This window comes from Melopsittacus undulatus, chromosome Z (genome assembly GCF_012275295.1).
Source record: "Melopsittacus undulatus isolate bMelUnd1 chromosome Z, bMelUnd1.mat.Z, whole genome shotgun sequence".
NCBI lineage: Eukaryota > Metazoa > Chordata > Aves > Psittaciformes > Psittaculidae > Melopsittacus > Melopsittacus undulatus.
In genome coordinates this window covers 51,337,136-51,355,105 of record NC_047557.1, presented here as the reverse complement: position 1 = coordinate 51,355,105, position 17,970 = coordinate 51,337,136, and the positions used below count along the sequence as shown (strand labels likewise).

The 17,970-nt window shown below is 38.4% G+C and overlaps 1 protein-coding gene across 3 annotated transcripts in view; it reads left to right on the top strand.

Annotated features, from left to right (window-relative positions):
- SLC44A1 (solute carrier family 44 member 1) overlaps positions 1–17,970 on the top strand; it is a 71,029-nt gene that overhangs the window by 26,630 nt on the left and 26,429 nt on the right. For all 3 annotated transcript variants that reach the window (XR_004081345.2, XM_031054130.2, XM_031054128.2), the window contains exons 4-5: positions 3,159–3,295; positions 15,310–15,403. Coding sequence is in view for 2 of the 3 variants with exons in the window: in XM_031054130.2 (XP_030909990.1) it covers positions 3,159–3,295; positions 15,310–15,403 (231 nt within the window). In the remaining variant the exon portion in view is untranslated. The remainder of the gene's footprint in view (positions 1–3,158; positions 3,296–15,309; positions 15,404–17,970) is intronic.

Genomic DNA, 17,970 nt, shown 5'->3' with positions numbered 1-17,970 from the left:
TGATTCTTGTTTTATCTACTAGAAATTTAAAAAAAAAATACTTCTGTCTTCCTAGGCCATGGATTGAAGCTGCAGATTTGGTAGCTTGAATTTGCTTTGCAGCTGCCTTCCTGCTGCCAGACCTGTCTCTGAACCATGTAATTCAGTGTTTGAATTACATGTGTTTGTGTAAGAGTATGCCAACACAATATGCTTCTGACAAAACTCTGCATCGCACTGTAGTTGCATTGTATTCCTAAATTTCTAGCTTTGGTTTAAAACTGCAGTGTTTGTTTTGCAAAATATTCTTAAGTTCTTCTGGCCAATAAAGTTATACCTTGGCCCTTGAGTTTGAATCGTAGTAGAGATGGAGTGGATTCTAGCTTGTTAATGCTGACATTCCTGACTTGTTTTTTTAAGTTAATATGTGTTAAGGGATGTCTGGAGAAGCCTTCTGAACGGCCACTGGAGCCTAGCCTCATCCATTCTGGAAGCAAGAGTTTCTCCCTGGGCTTGGGGAATGTGGATGGACAGACATATAGGACACTGGTACGGCTGGTTACTAACCACAGCAATTGGGAAAGCACTGCCTTCAGCAGCACCTGCAATACTTTCAAGCACAGCCAGCCATGTCCCCTCCTCCCTGTGGGCTGGCAGAGACAAGGTCACACACATGACACTCTCCAGGTTCACAAGCACACCTACTGTGGATCCCCTAAGTACCAGTGCCACTCCTCTGCTCACTCTGCACCCCTGCCTGAATCTCAGGCTCCCTTACCCACCCCAGTGGGTTCAGCCTACTTGCAGCTGGTCCAACTTGGTGGTTACTAGTAAACACACACACTCATCCCACAGGCATCCTGATATACTAGTACAGCCCCTCTGCCTGGACCCAGAGCCTTCTGCTCACCAGCTAGTACATCTGGAATTTGGCTGGTGAGTTACACATGAACACGTTGCTTTGGAAAAGGTGTGGATGCTCAGCCCCTGCCAATAGCTAGCACCACACAGGGTGTGACCTGTTGTCCTGCTCCAGCCACCTGTGCTGAGCCCTTTTCCTCTGTAGCTGTTTTTTGATGATACACATTGCTATCTCCCCAGTGGCGGTGGCCAAGACTGCTCCCTTCCCTAGTCATTGGCAGTGAGACCCTATTCACTTTGGTAGCAGACATCACAGGTCTGGAACACCTAAACCGCTGGTCTGACTTCAGTTGTTCAGTTGTCACATTCCCTCAGCAGCTGGTGCAATTGCACTGACCCCTCTTGTTTCCTTTATCCTTGTGTTTGCATCCTTATCAGTTGCAAAGTCCTTGCCTGGAGTTTCTTGGAAATATTTGATGGAGATAGCCCATCAATTATTGTGATGGACTGAGTTTGTTTCCCCCCCACCCCCCGCTATTTTTAATTAGCACTAAATGGTCAAAGTTTATATTTTCAAGAGGTGTGTCCCTCCTCTTTATCAGCATGGTTTGGCAAGGTTCTTAACCAGATAATCTTACCAAAAAATAAGAATTGTCCCACCCCACATATCGTTGCCAGTTAGTTCTACTGACCAACTTTATTCCCATCACAACCTCCCTTACTGTATGTCAGTCAGGTTTGATTCTGTAGGTTCTTATTTGTAGCTCCTTTGACCACATACCCTCAAAGGAGCAGATAACTCTCCTATGTACCTTTATGGTATGGAATAGCAACTGCAGGAACTTGCCCACATGAAGAGGAAGCTGTAACAGGAGTGTCTAGTTAATGTTAAGTATTGTATTTCTTGGTGTTAGCTCAGGAGTATTTTCCTTGATATAAAGGTGAAATGGAATTAGTGTCTTGTTGCTCACATTCAGTTACTTTGGCCGTGTCTGTGGACAGAAATTTTCATGTTTGCGTTTGCTTTCTTAGACTTTTATGATCTATGGAGTCCTGAGGTTTATAGTGTGTATTAAGTAAAAAAACCCAGAAGTAGCACTGAATAGTTTTTATAGAGGTGTGGACAAGGACAAAAATGTTTTGGGAATGGAAATAGTCTATTGCCACATTGTATTTGATACAGATGAAATGGGGTCTGATGGCCTTCCAAGAAGTAAGAGTGTACTATGTACTGATAATTCTTGTATACTGGAACTGGGTAATAGAAGAGTCTTTCTGTGTGGGAAAGTTAAACAGCAATTAGTGTATAGACTGAAAGTGTTCAGGCATGACCTAAATGCATTCTGGGAACAGAAGGGATTTTTACTCATTACTGAATGAATTCCCATCATCTGGACTGCAAGAATAGAAATGGCATTTTATGTGATGGTTTAGTGTTTTTTCCTATAATGATGCTAGATAATATGAAAAAAATAAATTCAGTGCATAAATACATCACGGTGTTTGTAGGAATTTGAAAAACTTGTTCAATTTCAGAATAGAAGAACATTCTGCAACTGTTTTATACCATAAATGAACAGTACAGTAAGGTTAGCATTTGTGATAAAATTTGTATAGCCAGAAGAAGATGTTAGCTAGGAAGCTATCATACCTATTTCATGCACTGGGTTTTTAAATGGCAGTGCCACATCCTGAAAAGTTAGCAAATAGAATTTCTTTAAAATACTGCACATGAGCATTATATAGTTTTACTTAAAATATCTGAACAATTTTTCTTTCAAAGTGTCAAAGTAATTTGCTCAGTCATATGGTCCAGTAGTGTGGAAAATCAATCCAAACAAAAAAGGTATTCTTAATTACTGGTGAAATGTGTATTCATTAAGATAGCCATGAACTTTGTTCTTTTTGCAGTATGAGTATAAGCTTAGGGAGTTTGTTGAGTCTTTTTGGATAAAGTTGGAAATCTTGAAGTTCAAGATTGGAGTGGAGCTTTGTTTGTGAGTGTTTGGACTTGTATCTGTGAAGAGCTATGGGAAGTGCTGTTGGTTTTACGAGCAGCACCGTGTGATTGGACTTGAATCTGATAGAGTTAAACATCACTTCTTTGTGATCCAGAAGCATATAAATATTCATATATTTGAGGTGCATATGCAGAGTATGTGAATTCTTTTGACCCACACAATTACAACATCAAATTTCCTGTGTTTCTGGATAGACTGAAGATTAGTCTTGCTGAAGCCTTTAGCTTTAAATGAAATTGATTTTGTTCAGTGTAATTGTTAATTAAAATGTAAGTCATTTACTTTTTTCTCTTCTAGGTATGTGTTCTTCTTGGATCCATGCAACATTGATCTAGTACACCAGAAGATCAAGTCTCTTGCTTTGTGTGTGTCCGCTTGTCCAAGGAAAGAACTAAAAACTCTGGCTGATATTCAGAAATTTGCAGAAACTAATGGTATGCAAAAGCATATTTGTTTTTGTTTATGTACAAGATACTATCATAGGGTTAAAAAAGACTTGTGCATTAGCTGAACTAAAAATGAAATATATATTAAGAAATATCAGTGGAAATAATGTGATATTTTTATTAAGCTAAAACTTTAAGTCTTAATATGCTTCTGTTCTGTCAAGCCTTGGACAGTTTTTAAAACTCATTGTTAACACAGCAGTACAATGTGTAACAAGAATTTGATGAGATGTCTGGCTATGCAGTATGTTTTCAACACCTACTGACGTGTTCTGACATTGTTGCTTAACAGGAATGCTATTGAAATGCCTTCATGTATATGGGGTTAATGAGAAATGCTGCTATTGAATGGCACTTGCTGCACAGAGTATGGCTGTGTATATGAAAATATTCCTGTTTTCATTCAGTGCTACAGTGCAGTTTCTGGGGTTTGTTTTGTTTTCTTACACTTTTTCAAAGAAGCATAAAGGAAATTAATATTACTAACTAAGATATTATATCTTATCTTCCTAAAACCGTTTTTCTCTCAGGTAATACTGATATTACTAGCTCAATTTAAATTTTAACACTGTATGGAATATAATGCATGAGAGTTGACCAACTTTTGGACATTCCAAATGAAAGTAAAGATAACTTAATTTGAGGAAATTTCAGGGGGTTTCAGCTATTTGAGTGTTTTGTCCTAAGTTTTCCTCCTTAATCTTTTAAAATGCTGCAGTAAATTTCATTGCAGGATACTTACCTAATGATGAGGCAGTCTGGGTGACCAAGTTCAAAGCAGTGAAACTGGTTACACAGAAGGAAAAGAAATTTTTATTTCAGTTCTGGTACAGGTTATGTGAGTACTTCTTATTTAAAAGCAGAGCGAGTTAAGTGGCCATACGATACTGTTAGTGCCCTTTGTTCTTCCACTGCATTGTGCCCTCACACCTGGGTGCCTGACAGCTTGAATCCTGAACTATCATGTGGCATCACAGCTTCACATCATTGTGGAGCTTCACAAACAGCTGTGCTGGCACAGTGCAGCAAGTGATCTGAGAAAGGGAGCTTCCTCACGTAGTCTGTGTGCTGTTGTAAAATTCAAGCACCCAGTGAAACTAGCCAGTATCTACAGTTTGTCTCTTTACCCCTTACCTGAGCATGCTGTGTTTTTCTTAACTAATGAGACCAGTTATTTGTTGGTGTGAAATCAAGGTCGTTTGTAGTGGAGTTTCTTAAGTACCCCTGGAAATAATGAAATGCAGTCATGCCTTGTTTTGCCACAAACATTGTTTCTGTGTTTTTAAGTCAAGTCTCTTTCTACCTGTGCCTGAAATATATTTCTTATAGCCATCTTTTAAAATACAGCGTACCCACGCTTCTTAAAACATGCCCCCTGATTATCAGTCCTATCTGTATCTTCCTTTGTTTTAAGATGAAGGATATATATATATATATTTTTTTTTATTAGTATCAGAGTTGTTTCAGTTTACAGAAGCTTGGTCAAAAGTATAAAGCCAGATGTTACAGCAGAACACAACTGTTGATGAGTTAGATTCCTAATTTTCATTATATGATGTTCAGCTTATCAAAAACAGGTTCTAAACTATATTGAACTCTGCTTTTATAGATGAACTGTATGTAAGACTGAAATCACACAAAAATATTGTCATCATGACTATATTTCTGCTATGCAGGTTCCAAAAAAGTGATGGTCTGCAGCAAATGAACAGCTGAAGTATTGATCATTTAAAATACTGCATATGTATAGTAAAAGTTTAAGCATGTTTCTGTCTTGAAACAGAACGAGAACTGTGCTTTAGCACCAAATCTATAGTACTCAGTAAAGAGCATCATTTTTCTGAGATCCACTTTGTAACTATGATAATGGGTTTAAATTAATTAATACTAGGATTATGTTTGGCAGTCTGTTTCAAGCGACCATACACTCCACTGTGAAAAGGATAATGAGGAAATCTTAGGACTTTGAACATGACTGCACAGAGTTTAATTGCAATTTCAATGTTTTTGATGATATCTAGCTGGAATTCAGAGATCAGCTGTCAAATTCTGAAGGAGGAGGAGGGCAAGACATACGTATTTGTTTTCTTGTGATAATGCTGAATTTCCCCAGGCTTGCAGCTTCTAACACTCAACAAGAAAGGCACTTTAGTATTTTAAATACATGGGTAGAGAATGCAGTCAACTCTTAATTTTGCTCTGCTGAGCCTTTCTGAAAGCTTTAACCCTTCCTGCAGTCTGAAAATAGCGTTTATGCTGGAGCTGGGCTCTGTGCTTGTGCATTTGAAGAGCCAGCCATTTTCACCTGGCTCACGTTATATCTATAATCACCTTACTTGTCCATGCGTCTTGGAATTCTTTCTTAAATAACTCCTTAAGAACCCTTCTATCCCAAAAAAGTCATCTGCTGTGCCTCATCCTGTCAAGAGGTGGTATGGTAAGTTCAAATGTTATTTTGGTGTTTGTTGGTTTGGTTTTGTTGGGCTTTTTTGTTGGTTTTTTTAAAATCTAAACATACTTATCAAAAGATGTAACATAATGACATATACTACAATATCCTTATATTGATTAATGATTTTATCAATAGCTGATACGATCTTCCAGCTAGCTTAATATTTATGGTCTATTTTCCAAAGTGGAACGGGCACTTGATTGCCTCTACACAACATGTCAGAACTGCCAGCCCTTAAGGTTCAGAGCAATTATGGCAGAGCTCTTACTTACTGTGCAGTAAAGTTCTATTTTTCCGTAAGCAAGATTATAAATAAGCATTTAGGGCAGAGAAAATGCTTGAGGCACAAAGATCATTTCATGACAAAGCTTCATTTTGGCTGATGTACTTGCTATTCTGCTGAAAAGTGGGGAAAGGAGCTGATTTGGTGAATAACACAGCTGACATTTCAGGACAGTAACTTCACTCCCACTCCTACCCCTCTTGCTCCCACAGTCAGGTCCTGTACTTGTTGTACCTTTCTACCTGAAGAGGAGGAGAAGTCCATCCCTTACAAAGCCTGGCTGGTTTTAAGAAGGCATTTTAGTGTGCCCTTTTAACCTATTCAGAATAATTGGCACCCAGAAAGCTGGAAACCAAGCTGTAACCTTCTACAAAAGGAAGAAAAAGGGAAGGAAAAAGTTGACCACTCATATCATCAGCCTGTGCAAAAGTGCAAGTTCTAAAATACAGAAATGGTCTGGCAACTTCTGGAGAAAGGAACAGAAGGAGCAGTGTTGGCTGAGATGTTCTAATGCTGTTCTCACACAGCCATGCTGATACTTAAGTTTGTAGAACTATGGATTAGACACAACTGAGAATGCTGTATATTGTGAACTGGCTGTGGCTGGGCTGCCCATGATTTTCTTATGCAGTAGAACACCTAAAGCAGGAATTACTTGGGATTCAATGTTTTTGTTGGTCTTGGCACTTAAAAAAATGTGTAATTTGTGTAATGTGAACTGAAAGCTGCTTTTCCAGAAATCAGACTGATGGTTCAGAATTTAGTGTCTATGACATATTGTGCTGCTGTTTTCAAGGACTTGTAAAAGCATTTTGAAATATCCTTGAAGATATAATTTATATATGACTGTGCCAAATGAATAATGAAATGTCATTATTAAAAAGAAACACTAAATATGTGGCCATAACTTCTGCTGTGTTTAATTCAGTGATAACTATAGCGAGTGGTCATTGTGAGAACTAATATTCCTATCTGTTGTGTAAATGACTGGATACAGATTTGGGAACCTAAAATGAATTTTCTATTTTACAACATGTTGACAGGCATCTCAGTTGTTAGATTTCTGTAGCTGGGCCAGGCTATTTGAGGTCTGGGTGGACTTAGAGCCAGAGGTAAAGCTACATTAAGTCTGCTACAGAGTCTGACCTGAAATAAATCAATAAAGGAAATCAGTCTGGTTAAGTCAAAGCAGGTCATTTCTGGGACCTATGGGGAGGAACGGTGGGAAAACAAAAAGGATTTTTCTTTTGCCTGAAGATAATGACTTCTTCATGTGTAGTAATCGGAGTACATCTTTGCAGTTACTGTTGGTACTCGCCTTAGAAATAGTTACATCAGTTGCTCCCAGCTTCTGTTGTTTTTCTTATGCTCTCATTCGCCCCAGGTACTTTGTGTTTAGTGAAGGTGAGCTGGTTAAAACTTACATATTTGCTTGTGACTTTCCTTATGGTTATTGAGATTTTGTGCTGCTAGTTCTTTGGGCACCTGGGTATGTTAATTTTGAGTGTCATTTTTTGAATAGCTGGAGTAGAAGTACACTGTAACTGGTTTGGAAATACGGGGTCACCCGCTGCCTTGTTACCAGAATTGCCTGTCAGGGTCTTGTGTTGGAAATGGATCCTGTAGTCAGAATTAAGTTGTTTTTACAATTTAAATTGGCTGCATGTGGGGTCCTCCAGTAATATTGTGTTGTATTATTGATTACATTAATAAGCCATTTGTAAAGGGGAGGAACAGTCAAGTAATAAATCTTGCTCAAGCTTCTAAAATATTTAGAATTACATGAAAAAAATCTGTTATCAATTGCAGTGGAGTAAAATGTCAAATGGCAGGGAATGCCCCTAGAATGAAGGTGTGGGAAACAATTATTACTCATTTAGTATTTTACTTTAAAGTGTTTACTGCTGCTTGGGAAACAGATTGTGGCGCTACTGAGGATACAGTGAGAGGATTGAGTAGAAGCACAGCATTGCCTGAAAGCATGATGTTTATGAATTGTGAAGATAAAAAATAGGGACTTTATTTTTGTGTAAACTTATGCTGTGTTGGCATCACAAAGGCTGTGTTGTTGTCTTTTCTTGGCAAAGTGTTTTCTTAAAATTTTTAAACTTACACACATTCACACACATTGTATATTCCCAGTATGTGTACACACACTGAGAAGGGAAATAAGAATGATCACAAGACAAGATTCTTCTTCTCAGGAAGAGTAAGGTCATTGAAAGCAGGAACAGCCTAGAGAAGTTTAAAAAATACTATTCCTAGATCTCATAATCTGAGTAATGTGAAACCAGAGTTAAAAAATGAAACTACTAGGCATCAAAAGCTAGATTTTTCTTTTCCACACAAGTTATCCTTAATTCATGAAACTTACTTCTGTGAGGATATTTTAGATACTAAAAGATAAACTGATAGTGGTATTTGGCTGTTTAGTAGGAGATTAGTACTGAAGGATATCCTTTGTCTATAAGTGGTGGGGAGGTAAAGATACAACAGGGAAAACATCTGCTACTGGACAAGATGGAGTTTTAATTTGACTCCAGAATAGCTGATTTTATTTAGCACAGGAAGAGATATGAGTGGAGTTATGGGTAAATTAGTATTTGTTTTCAGCTTTCTGTACTGTTTGTAAGATTGGGGGTAGAGAGAGGATAGTCTGGTCAACAACTCAAAATGCAGATATCTGAATTCTGACTCTAGGACTTTTTTACATATGGTCAGTTGTAACAGCAGGCATGCTTAGCTGTCTCAGTGGTTCTCTTTGTGGTCTTCAATTCTGGAGTCAATTAAAGGTCTAAGTAGTGATGTTTTGTGCTGGATCTTTCTTGGAACATTCTTTCAGGCTGTGGAGAATACTTACTTCAGTCTCATTTTTATTTATAAATGTAAGTTGTAATTTCTCCTGCTCCATAATGCTCACTCTTTAAAAGAAGTGATGGTCTGTCTCTCTGCAACAGTTATTAAGTTTAGATGTATTCAATCCTTACTTTCCTTTAAAATACACGTGTTTCTTGAAGGCACCAGTGGATAGATCTAGAAAAGAAAGCATATTTTCTTCAGTGACAACAAATCTATCATATTAATCTGAGAAATCCTGGGTGCAAAGTCATTCTGTGGAAGTAGTGCTTGGTGTCATACCTGTTCAGTGGTTTTGGCTTTGGAATTTGCAGCATAATTCTGTGCAAATACATGAACCAGTGTGTTAAGCTTCCACCTTTCTATGTCACCTTGGTAGTCCATAATGTGCTTATATAATATGCAATTAGTAGTAGCGTACCAAGTTGCCTCATTGTATGAAACTTTTTGAGCTGGTAAAGTTTGACAGGTAGATTTGAGGCAAGCTCTGGAGTGAGAAACATAGAAAAATGTAAAGAATTTCATCCTTGTGAGAGTCCGAGAGCCTTGTGCTTCCTGAATGCCACCTCTGTCAATGTTCAGCAGTCAGTACCTCTGGCTTGTATTGCGTGGGTTGGTCAAGCATACAGTCACCTTTGAGAAAGTTGGAGCTGTTCAGCATGGAGAAGAGAAGGCTGCATGGAGACCTCATAGCAGCCTTCCAGTATCTGAAGGGGGCCTGCAGGGATGCTGGGGAGGGACTCTTCATTAGGGACTGTAGTGACAGGACAAGGGGTAACGGGTTGAAACTCAAACAGCAGAGGTTTAGACTGGATATAAGGAAGAAATTCTTACTGTTAGGGTGGTGAGGTACTGGAATGGGTTGCCCAGGGAGGTTGTGAATGCTCCATCCCTGGCAGTGTTCAAGACCAGGTTGGATGAAGCCTTGGGTTATATGGTTTAGTGTGGGGTGTCCCTGCCCATGGCAGGGGGGTTGGAACTAGATGATCTTGAGGTCCTTTCCAATCCTAACTATTCTATGATTTTAAAACGAAATTAAAGTTCCCCACACCAACACATTCTTGCTCTTTTAGGAGAATTAAGTGTTACTAGCAAATGTGAAGAAACCTCTGCTATGGAGTAGGGCTACTCATCCCTGAAGCATTACCTCTTAATTTCTCTGCTGCACAGCACAGTAATCCAGTCAGCCTTCGGGCTTCATTATATCTCTAACACTAACAACTGCACATTTGCACATTTGGTAGTAGTACCTTTTTCTGTTGCCAGCATCTCACTTGGAGAATTGTGTGCAGTTCTGGTGTCTTCAACATAAAAAGGACATGGAACTGTTGGAACAAGTCCAGAGGAGGGCCACGAGGATGATCAGGGAACTGGAGCACCTCCCATATGAAGACAGGCTGAGAAGTTGGGGCTGTTCATCCTGGAGAAGAGAAGGCTGCGTGGAGACCTCATAGCAGCCTTCCAGTATCTGAAGGGGACCTACAGGGATGCTGGGGAGGGACTCTTCATTAGGGACTGTAGTGACAGGACAAGGGGTAATGGGTTGAAACTTAAACAGCAGAGGTTTAGACTGGATATAGGGAAGAAATTCTTTACTGTGAGGGTGGTGAGGTACTGGAATGGGTTGCCCAGGGAGGTTGTGAATGCTCCATCCCTGGCAGTGTTCAAGACTAGGTTGGATGAAGCCTTGGGTGATATGGTTTAGTGTGAGATGCCCCTGCCCATGGCAGGGGGGTTGGAACTAGATGATCTTGAGGTCCTTTCCAACCCTAACTATTCTATGATTCTATGAGTCATGCATTCACAATGTTAGCTATGTTTTAATTGGTGAAACTTAATTCTATAACACCTAGAACCCAAAACGAATCACTACTGGGCTGTGAAAATACAGAGGCCAGTAGCTGTGGTTTAAACAGGCTCACTCCTGCTAGCATTTCTGCACATTTCTGTATCAGTGATTACCTAGAGTTCGATTCCTATGTCAGTATTTATGTTACTGATGGACTTATAGGGTGTTGATAGAGAAGGAAGGAGGATGCTTAAAATTGAAATGCTGATTTATTTTTCCTTTTAATCATAATCTCTGCTTCATCATATGTTCTTCTAGAAGTCAGTTATGTCACATACATGTACAGTACATACATTTTGTCAGTGAGACTCAGAACGGTGAGACCAAAAATAGAAAATAATATCAATTTCCATAGCAAACTGTGGTTTCTAGTCTCTCAGGCTGTCCTTTGTCACATGCCTCTGAAAAGGTATATGTGGAGCTGCTTGGAGCCATGCCTCATTTAAGCAGAACATGCTGCTGGTTCTGAAGCTATCCCAGGTTTCTCTTCATAGTTCTGTATTTTCATGCTTAAATCCCTGACTCTGAATATGAGACCATGTTTCTAGATCTGAAAGTCCTTGGTTTAGTTTCTGCTAAGAGTGCCAATAGATGGGTAGGCACTGCTGAGCAGCTCAGAATGGGATCCAAAGCCCCTGGTGTGCTTTCCACCCGCATTCATTCAGACAGTATGAATGTCAGTGATTTCCTTTTAGTGGTCCTTTTAGTGGATTACTTAGGAAGTCTTAACCATTTTTCAAGCTGTAAACTTTGATATTGATAATGATGCTGTGTAGCAAGGGTTTTGTATGTTTGTTTACAACACAGCAAATAGGAAGGAAAGCTGTACTGGAGCTGTGGTCTCTAAAAGTAGTTTTATCTAACCAACTCAGTGTGTATCTTCCTATTTACTACTGTGGAAAGTCCTCTAAGCCCACATGAATTTTAATTGCTATGTCAGTTGGAAACAGTCTGTGAATTAAGTGTTTGGACCCCCTTTGTCTTGGCTTTCTACAGTATCTTACCTGATTTGTGCTATATGTAACTGATTTTAGGAATGCCAGAGACAGTGTATGTTCAGCTCTGTACTAATCCAAGCCTAGTCAAAACAGAAAGAAGGCTTTTAAAGAAAATGGTTGTCGTATTTTCCTACAACTGAGTTAAGGTTGAAAGGAAAATTTATCTCTTGAGATATTTTGCTCTAGTCATATATTCTAATGGCTAAAGTGACGCTATTAATAGAAAAGAGACCATGGAACAGAAGCTGTGTTATGTCTCCAGGATATTGCTTTGGATGTGAAAGCTCCAAATACAGCACTGTTTACACACTGTAAACTCTGTGTGCTCACCACTAGCCTGCCAACTGTTGCTTTGTGTACTTTAGAAGTATTTTCTTTAAGATTACAATATGTTGGGGTGTTAAATCTAATCCCTGTATGACAGTTTGATTCCATTTGCCTAATGATTTCTCCAGAAGAAATACGTGCATTGATGTAAGCAGCAAAGGATATATTACTTCAATGATTTTTTAGTTTATTCTCTGAATTCTACCCATAATGTTTTTGAAACATTTACGAGCTATAATAATTTGGAAATAATAGTAATGTCTTTGGTAAAGTAATTATCTAAGGAAGGTAGATGATTCAAATTCTTTAAACTTTTGGAGGCCTTGCAAACTCAAACAGCAAGAATAAGACTGTCTGTGCTGACACAGTCTCTACTAACCCAGAATAAGTAGTATGGGCTGTAAGGTTTAGCAAAGCAGTCCCTTCTTCCCACTCTCACCTTACAAAATTCAAACATTTATTGATGCACAGGGCCTCTTTTAAGTGTGATGTAAAGTGATACATTACTGAAGCACTCATTTGGCTTATAAAACTCTACTACACAGTATTAGAGATGTTGGAAGGTTTTTCAGAGTATAAAGAAATAAATATTTATGAGCATAGTAAAAAATTACCTGATTATGTAGAACAGAAGGACAATTGAATCTCATGGGCATTATTTCAGCTACTGGGCTGATAGTTTGTATAGATGCAGAGTAAATAATGTTTCTTGTCTGACAAGCCCCATGAAAGTATTTATCTGCTTGGTTGTGAATCTGAAGAAGCTCACTCTGTGAAATAGGCATCTGAAGGCAAAAGATCCAGAGGAGCCTCAAAAGCAGTTCTCAGACAAGAGATGATAGCAACAGCCAGAGTCATCCAATGTTCCATTTCATGACAGGAGGGAACATGCAATTTTTTCCAGAGGAACCTGGAAAATTGTCTCTAGTTTCATCCACAGCCAGGGGCTTGTTGGGTTACCCTTGTTTGTAAGTCATACTTGAACAGCTTGTGATCTGTATACAGATCAAGATCCGGCATTTGGTTTTCTTGGATTAGATTTAAGATCCAAACAGAAGGTCTTAAGATACACATTCTTGCAAAGAGCCTGAAACTTCTTCTGTGGCGATAGCAAATTCTATTTTTTTTTTCTTAGAATCATGGAATAGTTTGGGTTGGAAAGGACCTTTTAAGATCGTCTAGTTCCAGCCCTCCTAACATGGGCCGGGACACCTCACACTAGACCACATCGCCCAAAGTTCTGTCCAACCTGGCCTTGAATACTGCCAGGGATGGAGCATTTACCAGTTCTTTGGGCAGCCCATTCCAGTGCCTCAGCACCTTCACAGTGAAGAACTTCTTTCTTCTATCTAATCTGAACTTCCTCTGTTTAAGTTTAAACCCATGACCCCTTGTCCTGTCACTACACTCCTGGGCACAAGCTGGCTTATGTTAGTTGACTGTTGACAATCCTTGTAACTTAGCTTTTGTCCTGTATTCAAAGCAAAATAAATTTAAATACCTGCAATATTCTTTTCCCTTCTGTTTTAGAGATACACATGTGACTCTCTCTCTACTGCTGCCCCTCCATCAGTTTTGGAGTTGTTTGCAAATGCACTTGATCCAGAACGTTTCCATATCAAAAAAATAGGTTAAATTTTTTTGCAGCGGTATAGCGCCTATAGTCCAAAAAGAATAATACTTTTAGATACTACATTTACAACTACATTGTAAGAAAGGTAGTTTTGTCTGATGTTTTTCTGATGCCCTGTTTTTCCATAAGCATAAGGACTTCTATAAAAAGTATAATTGAAATTGGAGTTAACATATTTTACCTGATACCTTCTTTGCAGGAAATCTAATTTTCTTCAATGGAGTATTTGGTGGTTTTGACCTGCCCCCAGAAAAGTAACTCATAGAAGTGGTATTGAAGTAATGATCCAGAAACTGCATGGGATAGCTTGCATGGGACAGCCTGCTCAGCTGCTCTGGGGCTTCTCTTTCAGTCTGTAAATAGGAGATAGCTCTTCATAGAGATAGCAGTGTGGCAATGGTAAACAAGATTTCTGCAAATAATATTCTACAGTTTCTACACATAGTACTTCTGTTGGTGACACACAGGCCACGATAAGGCTGTGTGTCAAAAGTCTTGGTTTAATTTGGGTAAAAGTGTGTATGTGTTATCCAGAGCCAGTTTGTAGAATTCTCTGCTACAAAGCATTTGTAGAAAATAGACTTTCACAGTGGAAATCATTAGATATTTATAGGGATTATCAAGATGTCCTTAGTTTAATGCATAGGAAAACAAAAAAAAAGGACACTAAAGGCTGTGTATCCAGACCCCTTGCACTGGGGAGTAAGCTCTCTGTTATCAAACAAGCTAGGAAGACACTTTTCTTCGGTATGTTAGCTTTTACCATTGGAGGCTTTCTTCCTTCTTCAATATCTGAGAGGCTGCTGCTCCAGTCTGGTTCGATGGTTGCTATATTGCTAGAAGCATTGTCTCAGATATTCGGTATCTTGATCATAGACAAATGGAAAGAGATCTGTCTAGATAATGTACTTCCATTAGGCAAGTATAAGGTACTAAGGAAGCCTTAAATTATATTTGAATTTTGTTGTAGGCAACTTGATCTTTATTGTGCTGTACCAATTTGTTTGATGGAACAAACTCAGCTTCATTAAAAGGTCTGGACATCTACTGCAGAGCTTATGTTATTTTTCAGTCTACTTTTTAACTTCAGCAGTTCAGTTCCTTTGTTCTTCTCCCCAAAATCTATAGAGCGGTTGTCTTTTGAAAACAAATGTAAAGAAAAAAGCCAGTCCCCCCAAAAAACCCCAAACCCCTTGAATGTTCTTTATATAATGAATATTGTCTTATGCAATGTTAATGCACTAAAAACTATAAAAAAAAAAGTGTGATGGAGTAGCAGAGGAGAGTGACCTTTAAGTGCTTTATGTCCTTCTCTTTTACACTACTTTGTTAATTAGCCTTTTCTACTCAAACACAAGTGTTGGAAGACCAAAGCTAGATGGAGAGTGTCATCCTGTTACAGTGAAGCCTGTGTTGGGTTTGATTCACTGTTCCATTACAGGAGGAACTGTAGCATAACTTTGTGGCAATAACATGAGGAGCTGCAGAATCAGGATTTGTATCAGTTTTAATACGATTTGCAAAAAATAGGAATATGTGATTTTTTTCCCCCCATATATATATATTTGTGTATTTATTATGGTTTTTTTTTTTCCTCTGAACAGGATCCACTCTGTGTAGTTATGAACTACAGCCATCAGAATACACTACAGACCCAGCGGCTGCCAAATTATGTCCCAAATACCCTGTTCCAGAGAGGTAATAATAACATCTTGTCTGATTGGGGGTGGGGGGAACAGAGATTTGTTTTGTTTGTGATAGTTCTTCAGAAAATATGCAGCACAGTTTTAATCAGTCTGGCAAATGGATATTTTAGTGTATTATTTCCATATGTTTTTAAAAGGTTATGAAGGCAGCTCTTAAAGGAGAACCCAAAGGAGCCATTCATTTGTTACTGAGAATATTCAGCTGGTATCTTCAAGTTTTCTTTTATCTCATGAAACAGAGTTACTGTGCTAAGTATTAGCTGTTTTACTGCCTTTCACCCTATAGCAAGCAATGTCAGCAATGCAGATCAGAGACAATTATGGTGCACTTTGGATCTTTGGGAGGAAAAGGGATGTGTTGACATGCAACGCTCTGTAGTGATAATTTCTTATCAATCAAATTTAGGAAATTTCTTAATTTTTAATTCTTCAGTCCCCAGATGACTAGTACAAGGATTGCCAAGTGCAAAAAAGGAGGATTGTATTTTATAAACAGATTGATTTGAATTTTATTGTTTAAAATATTATATTAGGTGTTTGTGAAGTAGGATAGAAAAGTTTGTAGGCCCAGAAACTCTGCTAGCTGTGCTGCCTGAACTGTGGAGATGACCATTGATGAGAAAGGGAGTGATCTGTTTGCTGTTGTGCCTATCCTTCTGACAGTAATTCCACTCACTCAAGAGCAACCATATTGTATTTTCTCAGAGTTTAGCTTCTCAGACACATTCAGTAGTGGGTTGTAACTGCAGAGTCTTTTCCTATGCAGTTTTCTGTTATGTTTTTAATAAATGTTATAATTGTGTCAGTTCTAAAACCTGTGATTTTAAGTCTCTCTTGTATTCATTCTATCCTCTGTAGTGAATAACGTTTTTATATTGTAGTGACAATAAGTAGCAGCTGGAATATTACTTTTTTTTTTTTTTACTTTTCTCCACAGCAGATTAATATTCCATGCAGCTAACCAGCTGTTAGATCTGTAATACAAAACCAAATGAAAACTTCAGTGCCAGCTTGCATACTGAAAAGGCTTGTCAGTCTTAATTTTTTCCAGAATTATAGTGACTTTTCTTACTGTGTGTTCCCATGTTATTCAATCTGAATGAATATAGCTTAATAAAAAAACAGGATAGAACAGTGTGTTGGAGCTCTAATGACACTATGGAAATTCCTTATAAAAGCTACCTCAGGAGTTATTTTTTAAAAGTCACTGTGTAGGTGGAGTATTTCCCCTTTTTTATCTAGTATGAATAAAATGTACAGTATGTTTTAATATTTTTGAGATTGAAAATTCTAAGCTTAATGCCTTCAGACAAAAAAGGCCATCATCGTATCTGTAAACCGCTCTGTTTTTCAGATTTTTATAGTTAAATTATTTGACTAAATTAGTGTAATTTGGAAGGGAAATTGAGTCTTGTGGAGTCAAACACAAACCCAATGCTTTGTAGGCTGAGGCATTCAGGAAGAACTTGCCTAACACTCCTCAGATTTGACCTGTCAGAGGTACGAACCATCTGATTCCCATTCGGGCCATGGGATGGAGGTCTGGTATTTCGTGAGGACTGTTCCTTGATGATTTCTATTTCATGACCAGGCTTCTTCACACCCTTCATTTGGGGCTCCACCTTTCAGTGGACTCTGATCCTCCAGCTTCAAGCATCATGTCCAACTTCAACACAGCAGCACAGTCTAGCAAAGCAGCCAGCCACACGTTTGTTACAGGAACTGTGCCTACTACATCTCAGCCTCAGTAGAGCATGACTCTTTAGAAGACCCTAAAAGAAAATGTGTCCAGCTTTTACCTGCAACATTTTTCTGTCAGCCAGCTATGCTGAACTGTGCCAAGGGTTATTTTAATTACAAAGAGTAGCTAGCAGTGGCATTCTAACACAATCCCCACACACAGGTTGCTGTAGATGCCCAGGTGTAGTAGTGAGAGGAAAGAGCTCTGCTCTGTAATCTGTTACTTAAACAATCAGATGGGTCTCTTAACATCACTTGAATATTGCTTTAAAAATACAATTTGTAACACCATCATAAAATACATTTTTTAACAGCATTATCTCCTGGCTTGAACTTTACTAACTCTTGTCCACAATCAAGCATCATGTTGTTATTCTCAGAAACTTGTCATTCCATTTTAGTATGTAATATACCAAGTTATAATCAAAAGGCCATATAAAATAGCTCAGGTCTATTATTATATTTTTTATTAGACAAGACACGTTACCTCACCTGTGCAGTCAGAACCACTGGAATAGCAGCAGATCTCAAAAGGTGGATTCTCAGCAATCCCATTTATACAGGAAAGCTTGTAGGAATGACTAACCTATTTTTTTTAACTAATTGTAGCATTGTTAGAAATTAGTTACTGCACATGGAAATAGGTAATTTAAAATGTACACTGAAATTGCTGTAACTTAAGGGATGTTAAATGAGTAATACAAACTGTGCAAAAAGCATGGTTTCCTCTTTCGGAGTGTATTTTGAAACAGTATTTTAAACCCATTAGTTACTCATCCTTTCTAAAATGAATATTTTCATATCTGAATGTAGGAATGA